Source organism: Hermetia illucens, chromosome 4 (genome assembly GCF_905115235.1).
Source record: "Hermetia illucens chromosome 4, iHerIll2.2.curated.20191125, whole genome shotgun sequence".
Classification (NCBI taxonomy): domain Eukaryota; kingdom Metazoa; phylum Arthropoda; class Insecta; order Diptera; family Stratiomyidae; genus Hermetia; species Hermetia illucens.
Genome location: NC_051852.1, coordinates 124,634,411 through 124,654,187, shown reverse-complemented (window position 1 = coordinate 124,654,187; position 19,777 = coordinate 124,634,411). Strand labels below are relative to the sequence as shown.

General features: G+C 40.3%; 1 protein-coding gene across 22 annotated transcripts in view; it reads left to right on the top strand.

Annotated features, from left to right (window-relative positions):
* Positions 1 to 9,341, top strand: part of LOC119653390 (dystrobrevin beta) — a 232,389-nt gene extending 223,048 nt beyond the window's left edge. For 10 of the 22 annotated variants that reach the window (XR_005249688.1, XR_005249689.1, XR_005249690.1 and 7 more), the window contains 2 exons: positions 1,838 to 1,881; positions 8,620 to 9,341. Coding sequence is in view for 13 of the 22 variants with exons in the window: in XM_038057941.1 (XP_037913869.1) it covers positions 1,838 to 1,881; positions 8,620 to 8,682 (107 nt within the window). In the remaining 9 variants the exon portion in view is untranslated. Of the gene's footprint in view, positions 1 to 1,837; positions 1,882 to 8,161; positions 8,240 to 8,619 lie in introns of all 22 variants that reach the window. The other 12 variants (XM_038057946.1, XM_038057950.1, XM_038057948.1 and 9 more) reach the window with 4 other exon arrangements.
* The last annotated feature ends 10,436 nt before the right edge of the window (positions 9,342 to 19,777 follow it).

The following is a 19,777-nucleotide window of genomic DNA, read 5'->3' as shown; positions in this document are numbered from 1 at the left end:
TGGAGCTTGTCCTTGCAATTACTGCAGATGCAGCTTTCGCATGGTGAAGATTTATCTGGGCGATCTTAGTGCTGGTCATTGGCTCCGTTATTGTTTGGAGCTCTTCTCCACTGTCGGAGAATCACCCCCTCCTCCGACATGGCAATTTCGTGTGCGTCGCTGTCCACCCTAAGCCCTAGAAAATCTAGGTCTAGGTCACCCAGTTTCTGTTCTTCACTGGACAGCAGGTCTACTTCCCTGGCTGATCCAGTCCTTTCCGCCTTTATGGCTTTCGAAAGTTCTTCGGGGACCTCAGTATACTTTTCACCCGGTATTTCCTGCGTGGTGTCTTTCCTCGACTTTTTCCTGTGCACGTGAACAGATATGTTACCAAATCGATAGTTGGTATGGCAACTCCGACGTTTGATTGCCTCCAGGGATCGGTCATGTACCCCGATCGTGAGGAGTCTATCCTTGCCCTCCATCTTGCTTCTGAAGACTCTCCATAGTCGCGTATCCTCATTCTGAACGATTAGGAGGTCCATAAGATCTTCCGTCTCTATTTTTGCGGCTTTCGTGAGAAACACTTACCATGTGCGCTCCTGGTATATCATCCCTAGCACATATTGATAGTTCCGCTCCTTTAGGCAATTTAGGAACTATGGTCCTAAGCCACTCTGTAGTGTCTTCCGTTGCGCCGTCGACCAGTATATGACTTGGCCGAAAACGTATCCCGGTGAGTACAAGTTTCGCAGTCCATCCCATGCACATTTACCTGACGAGAAAATCTTCGATAGTTTCCTGCTCCTCACGAGCGAGTATTTGCTCGGAAAACATTTTTGGCCGTATGACCAGTTGAATGTCTTTGACCGCACTAGCTAGGTTTCCTGATTCTTGCCTTCACCCCTGATCTGCCCAGGTTTTCTCTCCTTTTGGGTTGAGGTTTGGATTTTTTGGGAGAATTCCTTTCATGCGGGCTAATCTCCGCTGCTCCCCGCTTTCTTGGCTCCGATAAAGATGGCTTAGGTGTATGTAACATTTCGTTACCATATATTCGAATCATATTTACAACCCATATATATCGTTCAGATTCTAAAACTGGACTAAGTCTGACGGTGAACTTCAAGCCCTTTTATACCCTCGCTGAACATTCCAAATGGATACGCGAACAATTTTAGAAAACTACATTAACATCGAATCAATTTCGATTACAATTAAAAAAATAAATAAAATATTAACTATGTGAATGGCTATCGCACATGGAAGTAACCAGGATGTACACATGTTCGAGATTTATTAAACGAAATCAGTATTTTTATTAATAAGTATCTATTATAGCTAATTTTAGTATCCCATTTTCTCCTTTTAATGAGTTGGTTCTCTTTAGTAGACATTTAGCTGTTTTGCTAAGCAACATTTTAATAGAGGTAACAACCCCCTTGAATTTTTATCTTTCTGTTCACCATACAGAGATTAGTAACTTACCCACAAGCATGCGTTTTCCAAGAGTTAATATTACATATTCTCATACTGCATTTTTCCTAAAACGAAGGATTCATTATTAATTTTTCGCCTATAAATAAAGCAAAGAATGTACATAAAAAATGAAACTAGTGCTAATGCGTCATCAACGTAATTCATGTACTTCACATTTGACTATTCAATTTAATAAAACATTAAATCTCCCATCTTCATTGCTCGTAACACATTAACCTAATTACAATGTGCTCACGATTTATGTTCATACATTTCGGTCCATCAAAATTCAAATAAACAAATCAAACGTGAAAATCCGATGTGAGAAAGATAAACCGAAATGTGCTAATCAACAAAATATATTTTACTGAAATTTTTACAGATTTTGACGAAAGTATTTCTTATAATACCGAATGGCACGAAAAGGTAATGAAATTCCGAAACAGTTTATCAAAAATTATAAGAGAAATATTTAGATATATTTTTACAGGCAAACAGTTTGCATGATACTATTCCCATAATTATATTTTATGAAATAATAGATACAATAAGCGATACAGATGCATTCATAGTGGGAATATATGGGTACAATTCTGTTAACTCAAAACACATATTTAAACTCCACAAAGAACTAGGTGCTGTTGTCGTCCACTACCAAAATCGGGACTATCAGATGCAGCTTTATCACTAATTTTCTTCGGCTTGCTCTCTTGTAGTGTGCTCTGAATACAGAGTAGTGAAGAGATTCAACCTTTGAGCACTTAGGCCAGAGTTGTCTGTTATACTCAACGCCCCGTCTGACGAATATCCCACATGGGTTTATGCATCGTCGGACTTAAGTCAACTCCAAAAATTTGACGTCTGATCAGATCCTCACATAGAAAGTGTTCCGTGGGTTCTGTTTCCGCATAACAGAATAGACCCCTCTTTTAAAATCCCTATTTTGAACATAGATAACAGTATGCCCAGTTCTGGCCAACACTCTCTGTTTTTCCACAGGACAAAGTTTGCAATATGTTTTTTTGGTTCTATTAAGTAAAATTTGGTGTGTCTTGCATCAGGTTAGGTTCTATCACTTGTCGGAGAGCCTGGAAACCCTATTCCTAGTGCTTGGTAGCAGCGTTTCCAACTGCTACTGACGCCTCAATTGCTGGCTCCGGTCCCAGGATGGATTTTACTTCCCTCTATGCCACAGTAACCCCACCGTATTGAACATATATACAGAGTTTAAACGATTTCTAAATTCCTGAACAATTATTGTGGTAATCAAGAGACTGCTTAACGCCCTCGAAGTTGCTTCGTTATTGCTGCAGATTATCATGCGCCTGTCAATCATTAAATGCTTTCCCTAACAATATTTTCGCTTTTTTTCTGGTTTTGCTTACTTTCTCTATGCTCCAATCGCCCTTGAAGATTTAAGACGCATTTGCCAATAAAATCCGCATAATTGTATCTATTATAGCTGCGCCTCAAATTTGGTTACTATATAAATATCTGAATACTAGCCTACATTTCTCCACTTTCAATACAATGCTTACAATTTTAAATCTAATCAGAGCGTACATTTTTTTTACAATGAAACTATGAATTTGCTGCTGACCGGTTTTATCAAAGTGGTTTCCCCAATTCATTATCGTCAACGGCACAACAACCGGTATCCGGTCCAGACCTGCCTTAATAAGGAACTTCAGACATCCCGGTTTTGCGTCGAGGTCCACCAATTCGATATCCCTAAAAGCTGCCCGGCGCCCTGACCTACGCCATCGCTCCAGCTTCTTTTTCCATCATAGATATTGCCCTTATAGACTTTCCAGGCTAGATCATCCTCATCCATACGGATTAAGTGACCCGCCCACCGTAACCTATTGAGCCGAATTTTATCCACAACCTGACGGTCATGGTATTTCGTCGTTATGTAAGTATTTCGTCCATCCTTATGTAGGCTGCCAAAAATTCTTCGGAGGATTCTTCTCTCGAAGGCGCAGCCAATAGTTCGCAGTTTGCTAAGAACCCAAATCCCCGAGGAATTGATAGGGACTAGCAAGATCATAGTCTTGTATAGTAAGAGCTTTGACCCTATGGTGGGACGTTTCAAGCGAAACAGTTTTTGTAACCTGAAATATGCTCTGTTGACTGCCAACAACCGTCCGCGGATTTCATCGTCGTAGCTGTTATAGGTTGTGATTTTCGACCCTTGATTCGATGTTGTTCGTTCTTTGGGGTTTGGTGCTGACGTTGCCACCATCTACTTCGTCTTGCCTACATTGATGTACAGCCAAAGATCTCGCACCGCCTGCATCGCGAATCACTTTTTCCAGAGCCAGGTCAAAGAGACGGGTGATGATGCATCCCCTTGCCTTAGTCCTTTGTTGATGTTGAATGCTCTCCAGAGTTATCCTGCTGATTTTATCTGGCCTCGCACATTGATCAGGGTCAGCCTAGTCAGTTTTATCAATTTCGTCGGGATACCGAATTCTCTCATGGCCATGTACACTTTTACCCTGGCTATGCTATCATAGGCGGCCTTAAAGTCGAACCACTTGGTGTAATTGGCCGCCTCCATATTTAACCGATTCGACTGTAATTCCATCGGCTCCTGGTCACCTATCATTTTTAAATCAATGAATTGTACGGACCGTTTCTTCTATACTTGGTGGTGGCAGTATTTGCCCGTTATCTTCACTTAGCGTCTCTTTGTCAGGATGATCATCGAGGTGTGTAAGGCTTTATCCTGCGGACTTGTTGGTAAAACTTTCGCGCCTGATGCGGTTGTTCCATATACTTTTCGAGTTCACAGACCGGTTGGTTCTCCCAGGCTTCCTTTTTCCGTCTGTGAAGTCGCTTCTCCGCTAACTGGAGTTCGTCATAAGTCTCCTCGCATGCCCGCGTCCTTTGAGAATGCAACATTATTCGGTATGCAGCATTCGTCCGTTCCGTTACTAGCTTACATTCATCGTCGAAGCAGCCGTTCCGACTCTTTTTGCCGTATTTATGATATCGGTTTTGAGGTGATTGTGAAGATCATTTGTTGATTCTTCATCTCAAGGATCTTTGCTAACTACGGTTATTGCGGCATCAATTCCCTCTTTGGTGTGGATGGCTTTAGTGTTAACTCTTACCTGATTGTCAGAAGGGATTCTAGGTGGTATTGTTGTTGGACCCCAGAGCACCGTGCCAACAAAATAGTGATCCGAGTCTATATTAGTCACATTCATTCATCAAAGCTGAGAGATGGCGGCGTTCTATCAACACGTGTTCAATTTGGTCGAAAGTGGTCCCGTCTGGAGAGGCCCACGTTCGCTTATATTTGCAAAACCAACAACAGCAGGTTTAATTTTTTGGCTGACTAAGAAACCTACTCCGAGCACATGATTTACTGGATGCCCACTGTAATATATGTTGTAGTGGCTCTTCTCCAGGAAACCGGTCTCTATCCAACGCATCTCCTGTAACGCTGCTAAATCAGCCCTATATTGGGGCAGCTAGCTGTTTGGCAGCTACATCTCTGTATAGAGAGCGCAGATTCCACTTCACGGTTGCCTCTCAGCCCGAGAAAGTTACAGTCCAATCGAACTGAAAAAATAAGTCGGCCTCTGTGACCTCCTTGTTTACTCACAGGAGCCCCTATACTTTCTAATTGTGCGACGCCCTTAACTTTTCTTAATATGTCCGCTTAAGACCTTTCACTTCTAAATTTCTCTCTGATAGATATTCTGTCTTTATTTGCCTTCCTTTAGTCGTGCTCCCCCGAACAACTCAACTTCGATTAGTACGACGATGGAGCATGATTGGAGCTGTCACGCTTCCTGTCGATGTTTTGCAAAACTCGGTCACCTTATGATTGCCTCTACCGCTAGCTCCTGATCTCTCGGTTTGAAAGTGCACCCCTCTTGTAATATGTACAACAGATTCCTTTAAGATCCCCAAACATAATTTCAATTTACTTCGGTACCTGTACTTTGGATCCCTTTTCTTTCTAAAGCTGCTTCTGTCGAATTTCTGCGCAATCTGGTAGTGGATAATCAGATTATTGGGGCAATTTATGGTGAATATCAACATCCGGGAAGACAGGATGTATGATTCGAATACGGACCAAGTTTTTTGAATTATGGCTAGTCAGACTGCACGCTCCTACTAAAAACCAGGGTGAGGTAAATAAAAATAATTTCTGCAGTTAGCTTCGAACTAGGACTTACTACGTCATTACAACTTTAAAATATTACCTGAAGATTTCAAATTCCAGATTGGAAATGAAAACACAGAATTCACAAGGCCATTAATGGCAATGGACGCCGCCTCGTTGGCTCCACCTTTGGCGGAGATATGATAGTACGCTCCATATGTTTCCCATATAGGCACATACACAAAAGAATCTCGGCATCTCCGGATGACCGAACTTACAAGCAGATCTACCATAGGCTCATTCAGAAAAGATAGGCCTCTAGCTGTCAGGGGAGGCGAACTATGACTCTGATAACTATCTAATGAAAGGAACTTATTGGTTTCATATGAAAACAAAGCCAGTCCCATTAAGAGACTCAACGTCCATAAACTCCAGAGTGAACATATTTTTTTTTAAGAATTGTGGGGTCCTAAGTCCGCACCCACTTGATGTCGGACCGGATCAAATGGGGAGCAACTTACTCCCTCTTCCTTTGGCCCACGGACCCCTCGTTTAGAACTTAGCACCCAAACTTTCAAAATGTTAGGCGATGGCGACTTTACGGTCTCTTACCAGCGCAGAGGCAAATCGTCAGACGCTACCTCATCTTTGCCCTGTGAGCAGCATGACCGAAGCGGCTCTTGATATCCTTTTTATGGAGGTAATTCCGCATTGAGGAAGGATGGAAATTCCTTCGGCCGACTAATGACCTGATTTATGCTATGTGTCGACCGACTGTGTATACTGGTAAATTTCTTATACCAGAAAATCTGCACCCGATCCAGACCAGGATCCCTCGAATTCTTCCAGTTGTTTATAGCTCGTCGCTCGCTTCGGTAACATTCACAAAATTCATGCCAGGTGTAGTGGCATGGCGAGTGCCTTCGATCCACTCAGTAAGCTCAGCATGCTGGGCGGGTAACCCTCAAAGTCGACCTTTCGCTTCCGTCACTGAAAATTATACTGTCTGGAGGCTTTGTTGAGATTCGTTGTGTGATCTGTGAGCTGGTTCTCGTTTAATGGATCATAATTAACTTTCTTCAGGATTCCTTTCCTCTCTCCTCCTCATTACTCCCTGCAAAGCTCTTACAACTAGGGACATTCAATTTAAAATCCAAAATATTGACCGAAGGTTATCAAGTAAGGAAGAAAATCTCAAAGGCCACACCTCACTGAAGATCTGAGGCAGAAGAAACAAGGATTGAGGCTGTGATGCGTCGTGGGTCTTCCCCCTCGATCGCGGCACTCAGAGATTTACGGTTTCACGCGCGAGATCGAGGCGTCGTTTTTTTTATTTTCATTTTAAGGTTTTAGCTTGTGTATTGGTTTATTCCGTTAGGTTTGCGGGAATACCCTTTGTTTGTGTGATTTTTTTCAAGATCCGGTACAGACCCATGCATCGGTATAGGCACGTGAATTTTATAGAATGACACGTGAGGGATCCATGCGCTCAAAGGACCACCCTTCTCCCACATTCCCGAGCCCGGCTAGCACAGCACGTGTCAACAGAGCGTTTGGATGAAGCTTCAGTATTTGCGGGCTGACCTTTACGGTCAACTTAGCCAATTTCTCTTAGGTTTTGGGATGGGTCCTTAGATCGTCCTCGGCTACTCAGGATGGTCGAGTGATCACACACAGCGGCTGACACTCATTAGTAGATGAACATGTAACGCTCAGATTCAATTATTCTACCACAGCTTAAAGGGCAGACATTATGGCAAAGATACGATTTTCCATATAAGACAATGTTTTTTAAGGGCACTATTTTCTAAATAAACTGTATGCCAATTTTTAGTGCTGTTGTTTAATAAAAAATTCGTAAGCGTTTCAGTCCTTATGGTCATCTACAATGGCGCAACGACTGACGTCCGGTCTGGACATTCTTTAGTAAAGAACTCTGAAAAGTCGCCTACCCTCCGCCTACGACATCGCTCCATCAAAGACAGAGTCTGTTACGACTGGATCAACTTCACCCACACATTATATGATCCGATCACCGCAGGCCTATTGAGCAGGATTCTATTCACAATCAAACGGTCGCGATATCACTCATAGATTTCTTAGTTGTGCAGACTACGGAATCATCTCCTGTAGCGGGCCGAAAATTCTCTGGAGGATTCTTATCTCGAACGCGGCTTAGAACTCGCAATTTTGCTTGCTGTGAACCCAAGTTTCCGAGGAATACTTCCCCTTATTGTGTATTCGTTAAAAATGAAGAGAGAAAAGATAACTAATCGAGGTAATCCAAATATTGTCTAAGATTCAAGTTAAAAAAAAAAATACAGGATTGTACCCATAGTTTTCACATATTTGCTATTTCCCCTCAGAGTAGTATAAATAACGATTTAATTAAGTTAATAGATAAGAAAATCCTAGAGTTGAATCCGCCAATGTCCGGCTCCGGGAAGCAAGAAGTATATTGCAATTACCTCTCGAGACTTTTCCATAGCTTGAAATTAACTTTTTGAGAACAAATCCGAAAGTAAAGCCAAAAAAGATTTTCTCACCCAGTATTATGTACATCTTACTTTAATTCACCAACAGTTCTGTTAATCCCCGAACATTCCAACGTATTAACTCGACCAATAATTACCCCGTAATCCTTAAGGGGATGAATTACATGTAAGATATTATCACATCATGTATGTATGTGTGTTTCAACATTGTGAACCAAATCCAAGTAATCCGAAGATTCAATGAATTAGCCTAAAATCGTAAGGATAAATTCGTTGTAAGTTGTTGTACTCGTCCTCGTGTTGTGAAAGTGCTTCAAAATGCTATCGCCCTTATGCTTCTGGGAGCTTCTGTGTTCGCTGTGTTGATGATCTTTTGGCTTCAATCAAGCAATTGTAGTATAATTTTGCATTAACCTTGCTTCGATTTTAGATACTTTTCGTTCACAATTGAATATTTATCTAATTATGCATTTGGTGACTTTCCATATCTTGATGGTGTCAAATACTTTTCCAATTTACTAAATGTTTCCTTTCATTATTTTGCAGCAGAGCAGTAATCAATGGCAAGAACAGTTTGCCCAATGGAATTTGAACGCGCATAATCAATAAACAGAAAAGGAACTGGTCGTGGAGCGAAGGGTGTGAAAGGTTACGTTTAAAGTTGTTATTTATATTATTTACAATAAATAATATAAAGGATATTATTGTAGAGAATACGCCTTTATTTTTATTCTTTTAAAATGACTCTTAAAGCAGAGAAATGTGTTTCAACGTAAATATTAAGTGGGGACGTGTTACATTGGGGATATTTATTCAACAAAAATAAAAGCAAAAACGTTTTAAGAATAGAAAATCTTTATATACATATTTTCAGGGAATTCTGATGATCAAGAAATTTTCATTTAATACTTTCATGTCGATGGCTACGGATTAATATTTTTCCTGTAAAAGATACAATTTGAAATGGGAAGTTGCAAAAAGAAATTTTGTTTTATTGAATAAAATAACATTCATTTTCCTTTGATGTTAAATATTGTACTGTAAATGTAGATAAGCAACTAAAGTCTGATTTTCTTTTCAAAGTTTTCATATCTTACACAAATACAAATTATTTCCTGATTCAATTTTCAAATACAAGTTAAAATAGCTTTTGCTTACTCTTAATGTAAAGATGTTATCGAACATGAATGTGAAATTGTATCTGTTTGTAAAATCAGCATCCAATGTGGTTTCTGTGGTCGCATTCTAAAAATTCTATAAAATATTAAGCCGTTTTCATAGTAATATTGAAAATAGAAGTACATAAAACCATCTTCACTTGTACGTCATGTGTGACCTACTCACTGCCATTTATGCTCTTCCAAGAATTTGCCCTCATAGAAATGTATCACCATCAAGCACTTAAATCGAAGCGGATGAGTCCATCATCAGCTGCATGCAGCTCAATTGAAACCTAGCGACCGCGCTTGTGTTCCTCTACTCATATGCTAACCAGGTTTGGGAATGTGGGGTACTCCATTCGACATTTTTGCCCCTTTTGCGGAATAACCAAAAACACGGGCACGACGAACAAACAAAAACCTGACACCACGACAACGCGAACTCGAAAGACTCGGATCCAGAATGGAATAGGAGATCCACCAGCGGAACACATCCGCATCGAAATCATCCATCCAGCCTCCAATAACGTTGGAATGCGGCCTTCTTGAGATCTCATCCTATCTTGGCATTTAATTATAACAAGATACCCTTGTTCACGATAGTCGAGTTCCCAATTAGTAGGACGGACAACGGGGGAACAGGATATCATTCTCAAAATCTTACCATTTGAACCATTTTATTTTTTTATGTTTCATTTTCTGAGCGCAAATTAAATGAAATCCTTTATCAGTTATCCTCCTTAGTCGCATTGAGCTTAGGTGGTGTTATATAAATTCTAGTTTTTAAACGAGAGGCGATGCGATATTTTCATGCGCAAGACTCGAAAAAAATAACGGCCAAAATTTAGCCGTAATTTCAACAACCCTGAAGTCTGTAGTGTCCACGACTTCGCGGTATGTGCAGCATTTCGTTCGCTTTGTCCGGTGACAAACTGAGGATGCAATGCATTTGCTAATATATAGCACTTCTTCTTTGCCTCCCGTTTTAGCACCCCTTAGCTTCTCCAAGAAACTCCTTCCAATTTCCTAATTTGCATAACGACATTCACTAATATGAAAAACTTAATTTTCAAAATTTAGAATTTTATTTTCCTCTTCATAATTTCATTTAGAAAACAAAACCTTAATATCTTGTATCCTTCCCCAAAACTCTAGAATCCATTTCCATTTAAATATTATAAATTTTTATAGACCAATTTACTAGTATTACGAAATGATTTCTTGCTTTTGCATAGGCTTGCACATGATGCATATTATTAAAAGCAATCCTAACGCTTGCTTCTGGCTAAAGCGAAAAATTGCGCAAGTGAGGCCGAAATCGATGTCCATGTTGAAAACTCATTTGAGGCCTACGGCTGATGGCTGCAGCGTTTATGTGGAACATTTTGTTAAAGAAAGTGATGCGACGCAAGCCAGAAGAGTGTTGAAGCGATTTCGACCTGTGTCCATTCCGCGGAAACAGCGAATAATTTCGGAGTGAGAACTTCATTCTGTTAGAAGAATTGACGTTTTGAAGTGTGAAAGTGTTAACAGGAAAATGAAAACTTAGATAGGAGAATTGAAATTAGTTGCTTGTGAGTATTCCGATTCGCAGTGTCAAACGAACCTGACTTCAGATCGGCAAATTTTTGGAAGAAAGTGTCATAACCGATTAAGGATATCACTGTATAAGGTACTAGCGCAGCCGAAGAATTCGTGAGAAAGCTGCAAGTAATAACTTGGTACAGCGCAAACTTGCTATAAACTCATCTATTAGTTTTATTAAGTCTAAATGTGATAGATCGTAAACAAAGGCGCAGTGCGTTGTCTGATTGGTTGAAAGAGTTGGACTAGTCGTTAGCGTCGTGAGTGCTTACTTGTCCGCTTGCAATTGAGGCGATCAGGTGTAACGAATGGTTTCCTTCTTCCTGGGCATCGGACAGACGAAATCCTCTTTCAAATTAAACAGCAAACACTATCCTCCAGTTTAATGGATTCTATTCGGCTAGGTGTTGTTGCACTTCGTTTGCTGATCCTACTTCTGTCTGCCCACCAGTCATGAAACGCAATCGAGGGAAGACCTTCATAAGCAGCCGAGAATTAAGCTCAACGAGGGAAGAGTCTTGATTTATTGACAGCCCGTCTTTGAATAGGGAAACGTAATTTTAAAACCCGGATTCGGTAAATTTCGTTTCCTATTACGTTTACCTAAGCACGGCGATTGGTATTAAGATACTATCGTTTGTGCTGCCATCGGCATTTTGATATGACCTCACGTGATAAGGGTGACTCTCAACCCTCATCCATTCCTTATTTCTGATCGGATAAGACTTTGTTTTCCAGGTCAAACTTGGTTTCTTCTCTATTACACAGAAATGCTTATATTTCCATTCACCAGTTCACCATATCCCCGAGCATCAATTTGTTCAATAAAATTAATTTGATGTGATCCGATAAATTTTAAAAGTTGGGTAGAAAAAGAATTGTTATGTGAGTGAACCATTTAAAGAAGTCGCCCTAATAGATTACACAAAATGGCAACAAATTCAAATTCATAAGTTCAGTCATCAGTTGGTATATTCGGAAGTTTGCTCCAAACTGCTGTAAGATCATATTATTGTTTGTTGATCCGGCTATATTTTGCCTTGTGAGAATTCGTAATGGTTTCTGGATCCGAAGAAACTGATTTGTTTGCAAACCTGGTAGCAATTATAGAAAATAGGTGGCAGGCGCTGAGTAAAAAGTGCAATAGAACGAAGCTTAATAGGATTCAAAGAACCGCGTGTGAAGGTACTATCGGGGCTTTGCAGTCCTGCCCAGCAGATATTCTCAATGTAGTCCTACACCTCTTCCACCTAGGCCTCTAGTCCCGGTCATAGAACATACAGGGGAATGAGGAGGTTGACGGGCTTGTCAGGCAGGGCTCTGCTCTTGGCAGTCCTTCGATGGGCACAGTCTGTGTTCCACTGGCGACTGTAAAGTTCTAGCTGGACACTAGATAAATCATTCTTTGAAGACTCACAGAGATCTGTAGTTGCAGGGTCGGAGAGGTGCTTTCCTTCGTGAATGCTACGGGCTAGCTCTGAAGATCTGAGCCGATTGGACTCTGCTCCCTTGCTTTTATCATGTCAGTCATGGCCTTATGAGCTTGTGGCATTAAAATGGCGCACCACAGCATTAATAAATTACCCTACCTATTCATAGAAATATAAAGAAACGAGTCACCTTCTACTAACGTCAAGGTCAATAAGATGCATATATTCTCCCACATGAAACTTGCTCAAGATTCGATTCGCTTTGAATGACGGAAGAACAACGAATGTCCAAATTATCGTAGTTTAACAAGTGCATTTGTTCGAATCTTTCGACAAAAAGGAGCTTTATAAAGGTGTTACACAAAATGCATGGAGATCAGGAAGCGCCTGGAAATTTGATTTTATGCGCTTTGATCCTATTAAAACAGGAAACACTTCAACTCCTTTGAGACCGACGTTGCATATGTTGGCTGCCTCTGAAGCTGATATATTGATGCTCATAATCACAAATCCAATTTAGGTTATAAAAAAACTAAACTTTGGCTTATAAGTCTTTGACTGCGAAGAACACTCGAGAACGCATTCGGTTTATTTGAAGTTGTTTTTCTGTCGCGGCCATGCGTTTTGCGCTCCCAAATGTATCGTTCAATTCATTTGCTTGGTCTTCAACGAAGTGATTATTCCGGCCTGTACGTCTCCACACAGGAAATAACCTAAACCAATGCGGTCTCACGAATCAGTATAACCACACCACATTCTCGCCCGCCACGTTAGCAGAGAGGCAGGCAAGCGCCAACGGAACACTTCCGTAGAGCTTCAGTATTTGCGGGCAGACCTTCATGGTATATTTCGTCAACTTTTTCTTTAGGTTTTGGAATAGCTCTCTTCTTTTGGTTGTCTCCAGATACTCAGGATGGCCGTTTGACCATCGACCAATTCTCTAGAGTCATTACACATAATTAGGCAAAACCTACCTTCCTTCACCACTCACCATCCTGTTTGGACAAAACACTCAGAAACGAATCCGTGCACTTAAAATCATATAACTAGTGAACAGAAAAACATAGCTGCCTGGCTCAAAGTCAGTTTTAGTATGAATTTTAATTCAGTCAATACGAGGTAGTAGACAGCCAGCCGCAGCTTTGCAAACTCGAAAATGTAGCTTTCGAACTCGCTAGGTTGATATGCTCTTAATCTAGTTTTCTTCCACTTCTCACAATGCTCACATTTGTCATGGAATGGTTGGTTCAATGTTCTACTGCCCTTCGGGTTCAACCGGCACTCGCGACCAAAGACAAAATTCCAAAGTTCCTCAAACAACCTCTTGTAGCGCTAATTTGCGCCGCTGCGCTTACAAGCCTCGAGCGAAATTTCCCACAAGAGAAAGATCAGTATTGGTAGATTTCCTCTATATGAGCGATGAAAACTGGACGAAATTTTGTAACTTTAAAAAAATCTCTATGTATGGAAATTTTTCAAACCAAACGAAAAGAAATCCTAAACACGAGATCAAGAAAAAAGTAGCAAGAATTGAATTAAGAAAAAAAGTAATCGCCCAAAATAGAGGTAATTTGTTAAGGTTTCCCTACTGCGACATCTTAAGCATCTCATCCAAGTTACGAATCAATACCAAGCGCTTCAGAAATATCCAATCTGGGCCGAAAGCTAATATGACATAAGATCGATAGTTGAAACCATATAGGAAAAATACTTTGGTTCAAAAGAGAGTTGAAAGTGATAAAAATGAGCAAATTATGCAGCTGAAAATCATCCCGAGTAATGTTTTTTACGCACCATTCGACAAAAACAGTTGCAAACAAGCTCGTCGTATTGACGACTAAGTATATACAAAAATTTCTGTTGTCAAAATTCTTTCAAAGTAACTTTATATGTTACCGGTCAAATCCAATTTTAGGACAAAATAGGTTTATTTATTCCATTTGTACCTGCACAGGGACGAGTGGATCAGAAGGTGGAAGTGGCAATGGACGGATCACACATTGTGGTGACAATTCCAGTACTGGTCACGTCATGCAGTGGAGCTCGCTCTCCCAAGATGGCCAACGGACTGAAGCATATTTCTGCAAACCGTAAACGAAGGCACTTAGGCGTGGAACAATCCTATAATAGCGCCAGGCAACCACATAATAGCGATAGTTGTAAGAACTGTACGAATTATTTTTCTTTCCGAAAGATTTTCCTATTCTTCCATAACTTCGCATGGCCAACGCCAGTCAGATATATTTTTTATTTCTTATATTGATGAAATTTTGCTTGCCACACGGTTTGAAAAGATGAAGGTCTGAATCTGCGAATCTGTCCAGTATTTTTTTCAGGTGGTTCATTAAATGGGCCATTAGCATTGCTGAACACAATTTTATTCTCGGTATGATGGTGGTTTTCAGTGGAGGCCTTTGGACTTAAAGCGGAGAAGTGTCATCTTTATAACTCTCTGGTTATTAACACTGCGTACATATATTACTGCCCGGTACGACCTTTCGCTGGCATGACAGAGAGTGGCATTTTTCGCTTCCAAATATCTGGGTACACGAATTCTATTGAGATCTACAAATTTTTTTGCGAAATTGAAGCCATCGATTCCAGTCGATTTTTAGTGTTCACAACTCCTATACAAATGTTCCCGGGTCGAATAATCGTGATGTACTGCTCAAAATCGATCGTTTTGCTACCTGGGTCGGCTCGCTCCAACAACAATCCTTTCATAAAGTTCCAAGTTAATCCCAATGTTTTCACACTTTCCTCTGTGATGTCGTCGATAAAGAATTCCACTACTCTATCATTACTAGGTATTGATGCAAGAAGTTGTTCGTGGTTTCCGAAACATCAATGCACGTTGAACCTTGCTAACTTCAATTCATTCCGAATTTTTACAGCATTTTTCAGACTATTTCTTCCTTGCTTCCTGCCATGACGTCATTCACATAGAAATCTTTTTCCAGTCGATGCTAGTCGATGTGAGTCCCTTAATGTGTTTGCCAATTCCACCAAATATCGTATTGCAAGATATGCTGTAGCGGTTGTCCCATACGTGTGTTTCTTCGTGCGATAGTACCTCACGGTCCTCTACGGACACGGATTGATTTGAAGACCAGAATCCGAACCCTGCTGTGGGTGGTATTAAGCAACTCATCCGACGCTGCCTCACCTCTGCCCTGGGAACAGTGTGATCGAAAGTGGCGACAGGTGGTAATCGCTCCATTTATATATAATCGCAAACGCGACATGGGTGCAAATTAAATTGAAGTGAAATTCGTCGTGTGTTCAGACCTAAACGAGGCCGAAGTGAATTTTTTGTTTGAGCATTTTCTAAATAACTTAGGTGCCATTGACTCTTGGTCATCCGTTTCCCCGACGATCTCAAGTCGAACACGCTCCCTGAGGGCGGCCGGGATTGTATCGCTGCGAGTAATAAAGTGGTACTGGTCTTCAATCTGTTTCACAGTTACGCCGTGTTGTCCATTACAGGAACCTGACTCAATCACCAAGTTAGACGACTCCCGCCGGTTATCCGTACCGGACCTTAGGTTTCTTTTTCTCATGTAATGGATTTACATTTTATACCTAGCTGCCAGGTGTGGTGATAGTTTCCTCAATGATTAATCTGCAAGAATACAAAGTTCCTGCGCTTTCCTCTTCTATCTCCTGAAACGCTGCTATTTCAGGATCCCCTTCCTAATGATTCTCCGCGAACTTCACTACGCATAGAACGGCCATTACTTGGGTTGGAAGATGCCGAAGCATGATTTACTACCGAGGCAGGAAGGACATCAGATGTGATCCGTCGTGGATCCTCCTTGTGACACAACGTGCACCACCTGGTCGATATTTTTTTATTTTCCAATCTTTGGCTGCGCAATACCCCCCCCCCCCCCCTCACATTCCTGAGCTAGCATGTATCAGCAGAGCTACACTTAGGTGCTGGTAGACCTGCAGCTGTTGCCAATTCATTTTAAGTTTCTGGCCAACTCCAACTTTTACAGTCCATCACAGCGCAACAAGCGTTTCCCTGGCTTATTCCTTAAGGCGCTCATATGTTTATCGGTCAAAGCAACTTTTTCTGAAGAGGTATGAGGTATCTTTAAAGGAATTAATTGGCGCAACATATCTAATCAAGAAGGAAGTCTGCTTTCTATAAAATTCATCAGCAATAATTAAGAAAAATTCACATCTATTTATAAAACGACTTTAAGATGTTAATCTTAGTAGAGAGCAAACAGATACAAATATTTACATTCTTTTGCCAAATTTGATGGTATACAATTTTTTGTAGTTTCATCCCAATTTCATTTATTGGTTTTTCAAGCAGCTATTTCCAAAATTCTGAATCCAAATAGACTCAATCGGTCTTATTTTGACATCACTCAACGTAATTTTATAAAATAGGGACTTTACCAATTATTGAATGTATTTATCATAACATGAATATTTTGTGATAAATCAATACTAAAATCTTTAGTTTGCATTTAATTAATTAATAATTAATTCAATTCAAAACAATGAGAATGTTAGAATCCATAAAAAAAAATTCACGTGTTTGAGCGACATTTTACGATTGAATTTGTGGTAGCAGGACTTAAGACTGCATAACTTAAACTTGTACTAAATAAATAAATAAAATTTTAATATTCAAAGTTACACAAAAAGGCAAATGTACCGTTAAGAATATTATTATATTATATATTATATTATTGAAAGTGTACCGTTTAAGCAGTTAGTGAATAATTATTTAAAGTAATTTATATATTATTGAGGATTATACAGTCAACAACAGACACAAGGACGATTATACAATGTGGAACCTCTTGAATGCAAACCGTTTATATAAAAAGAGTAGGAAATGATAATAATTTATATACATCCAAAATAGGCAAAGAAAATCAATTGTAATATTGCGTAAAATCAACTATTAAAGTAAATATTATAGAACAACAGAAGGAGGAGAGCAAACCAGGCGAATTACAGCTTTTATCGATCAGTTAATCGTAAGCGAAATATACCATAACATTCGAGATGATATTACAAAAGGTAGATTCAATCGATTTGACTTGAACAAAGAAACGTTTAGAACTGATATTACATTTATTAGTTACGTTATTGTTGGATATCGCTACCAAGCGAGGATAGAACTGAAAACAAACCGAACACACACAAGTTAATGCCGAATATTTCAACCATGAAAATCTTGTCATACAAACATACAATAATTACGTTAAAAATATCGTATTAGGGCCTACAGTGGTATTCTTTTCTACTTCTTATGAAAATGAAATCAAATGTCTTCATAGAGCAAAGAACAATAGATTGGAATTCGAAATTGATTCATAATGCTAAAATGTAAGAGAGTTCAAATATAATGGAAAATGCGAGAAATATTTAAAAACAATGGTTTTTTCATTTGGATTTTCAGAGTGGAATACAGAATTGAATCTAGATATTTTCATCGCAGGCTAAAATTTCCATAAATACACAGATTCGATGCTAATAAAAGCGGAATATAAGGTTGAAACTACATCTGAGTAAGCGTGTGTGTGTTTGGGGTGGGGGAGAAGCTATAGCCTCTGAGCACTCAGCCCGTGGGACTCGACTCCTTCATCTAACCGAACATCTCGGATTCGTTAATGTATCGCAGGATTTCCGTTAGTGGATGTGATACTACCCATTGCAACTCGAGAACATCGGCACGAAAGATCTGATGCTTGATGAGTCCATAGGCGGGGCATTCACATAGAAAATGCTCGGTGGATTCCGCTTCCTCATTACAGGAAGGAAGATTCAGCTAGTGAATTATGGCTGGTCAGAATGCCTACAATACTCCCGCAAGTCCTTCTGCTTTTCGACAAGATAGACTTTGCGGTTTCCATGTTTGATTCTGACAGGAGAAGTTTGGTGTCCGGCAGTAGTTAGGCTTTGCCACCTGTCATTATGGGAAATTTATACGCAGTTTTTGAAGATAGCCTTAGCCAGTGCTACTGATACGCCAATTGCTGGTTCCGGTCTTGGCATGGGGGAGATTGAACCTTTTTTTGCTGAAGCATTCGAGATTTCATTTCCCTCTACACCACAGTGACCAGCTACGAAGAGAAGTTTCCCCGTATTGAATCTTGAATCTTGAATTCAAACGTTTCCTGCATTCCTAAACGATTTTCGAGATGATAAAAAGGCTACTCAACGTCCCGTAGGATCGCATGTACCTCGGCTTGAAAACCCGTTGCATATTGTCCCAAAGGAAAAACCCACTTCTCGTTTTTATTCCGAGTGGTGGACTCCGGCCCCAGAGCCCTGTTTTGTGTTGGATCCATCGGTGTAGAAGACTTCTGTATATCCCGCCACGCATTCTTCTAGGACTTCTCAATTTTCTCTATGTTTCAGGGTAATTTCATATTTTGAACCAAACAGATGCTTGAGGCACCAACTGTCTATTAAATCAACGGCACGTTGTATATTTTTACACACCGCTCCAAGATCCCGATCAACACCAAGCACAGCCAAATCATCCGCATAAGCTTGGGCGCGTATTGTCAAATTTCACAGTTTGCATGATAGTGAGTCGATCAGCATAGTCCACAGAAGTGGAGACAGAAGTTAACGATCAAGACCCACTTCACCACAGAGCAATCTCTGCGTTAGCATAGCATAGATCGACTTAATTAAAATATCATCAACACCATGCGCTCTAGCACATCCCAAAATTTTTGGAAAGACGCACAATATCTACGAACACTCCCATCGCGTACTCATCCTTCCGAGTTGCATCCTCTATCTTTGAAACTAAAAAATGAAGAGCAGACTCACAGGACTCTCCACGTTGTTTAACATGTTGATTTTCATTAAGTGAGTGCGACCTAATCGCCTTCCACAAATGTGACGCTCAACCAGACTCTCCAAACCTTTCAGCAAGAATGAAGTCAAGCTGATCTGTTTGAAGTTCTTTTGATGAGAATAGCCATCTTTCCCAGGCTTCGGTATGGGAATTACCTTAACCTTCTGCCAACAATTAGACACATAGCCCAAAACAAGACATGTTAGAAAAATATTTCTTAGCAATCACTCTAAGCGCTCTATACCCTCCTTTAGCATTGCTGGGTAGATGTCATCCATGTCAGGTGTTCAAAGAAGAGTGTGGCAGCTTTCACCTTTTCATTGGTAACAATCGCTTTCGGAGTATTCCAGTTCACCATGCAAGACTTGCGTGTTGAAAGGGTTGCAAAAACCGTCAACTATCCCGCTTCCACTTCTCTCACCAGTTTTCAAGGATGGTATACCTCCAATAAGACCTGTATTGATTCCAGTCTGGAGCTCATAAAAATACCATCGGGTTCCTTTCAGTATGCTCTAAAGAAATCTCGTTTCGAACACTTAACGAGCCTCTTATATTCATGCTATGAGTTCCGAAAGTTTAACCAGTCTGCGTTGTTATTGCTTTTACAAGCACGGTTCAGAAGTCGTCCCGGTTCCACCATGGAACCGTTTAACCGCTGTAGCCTCGGGAAATAGGACAGGCCTCTTCAT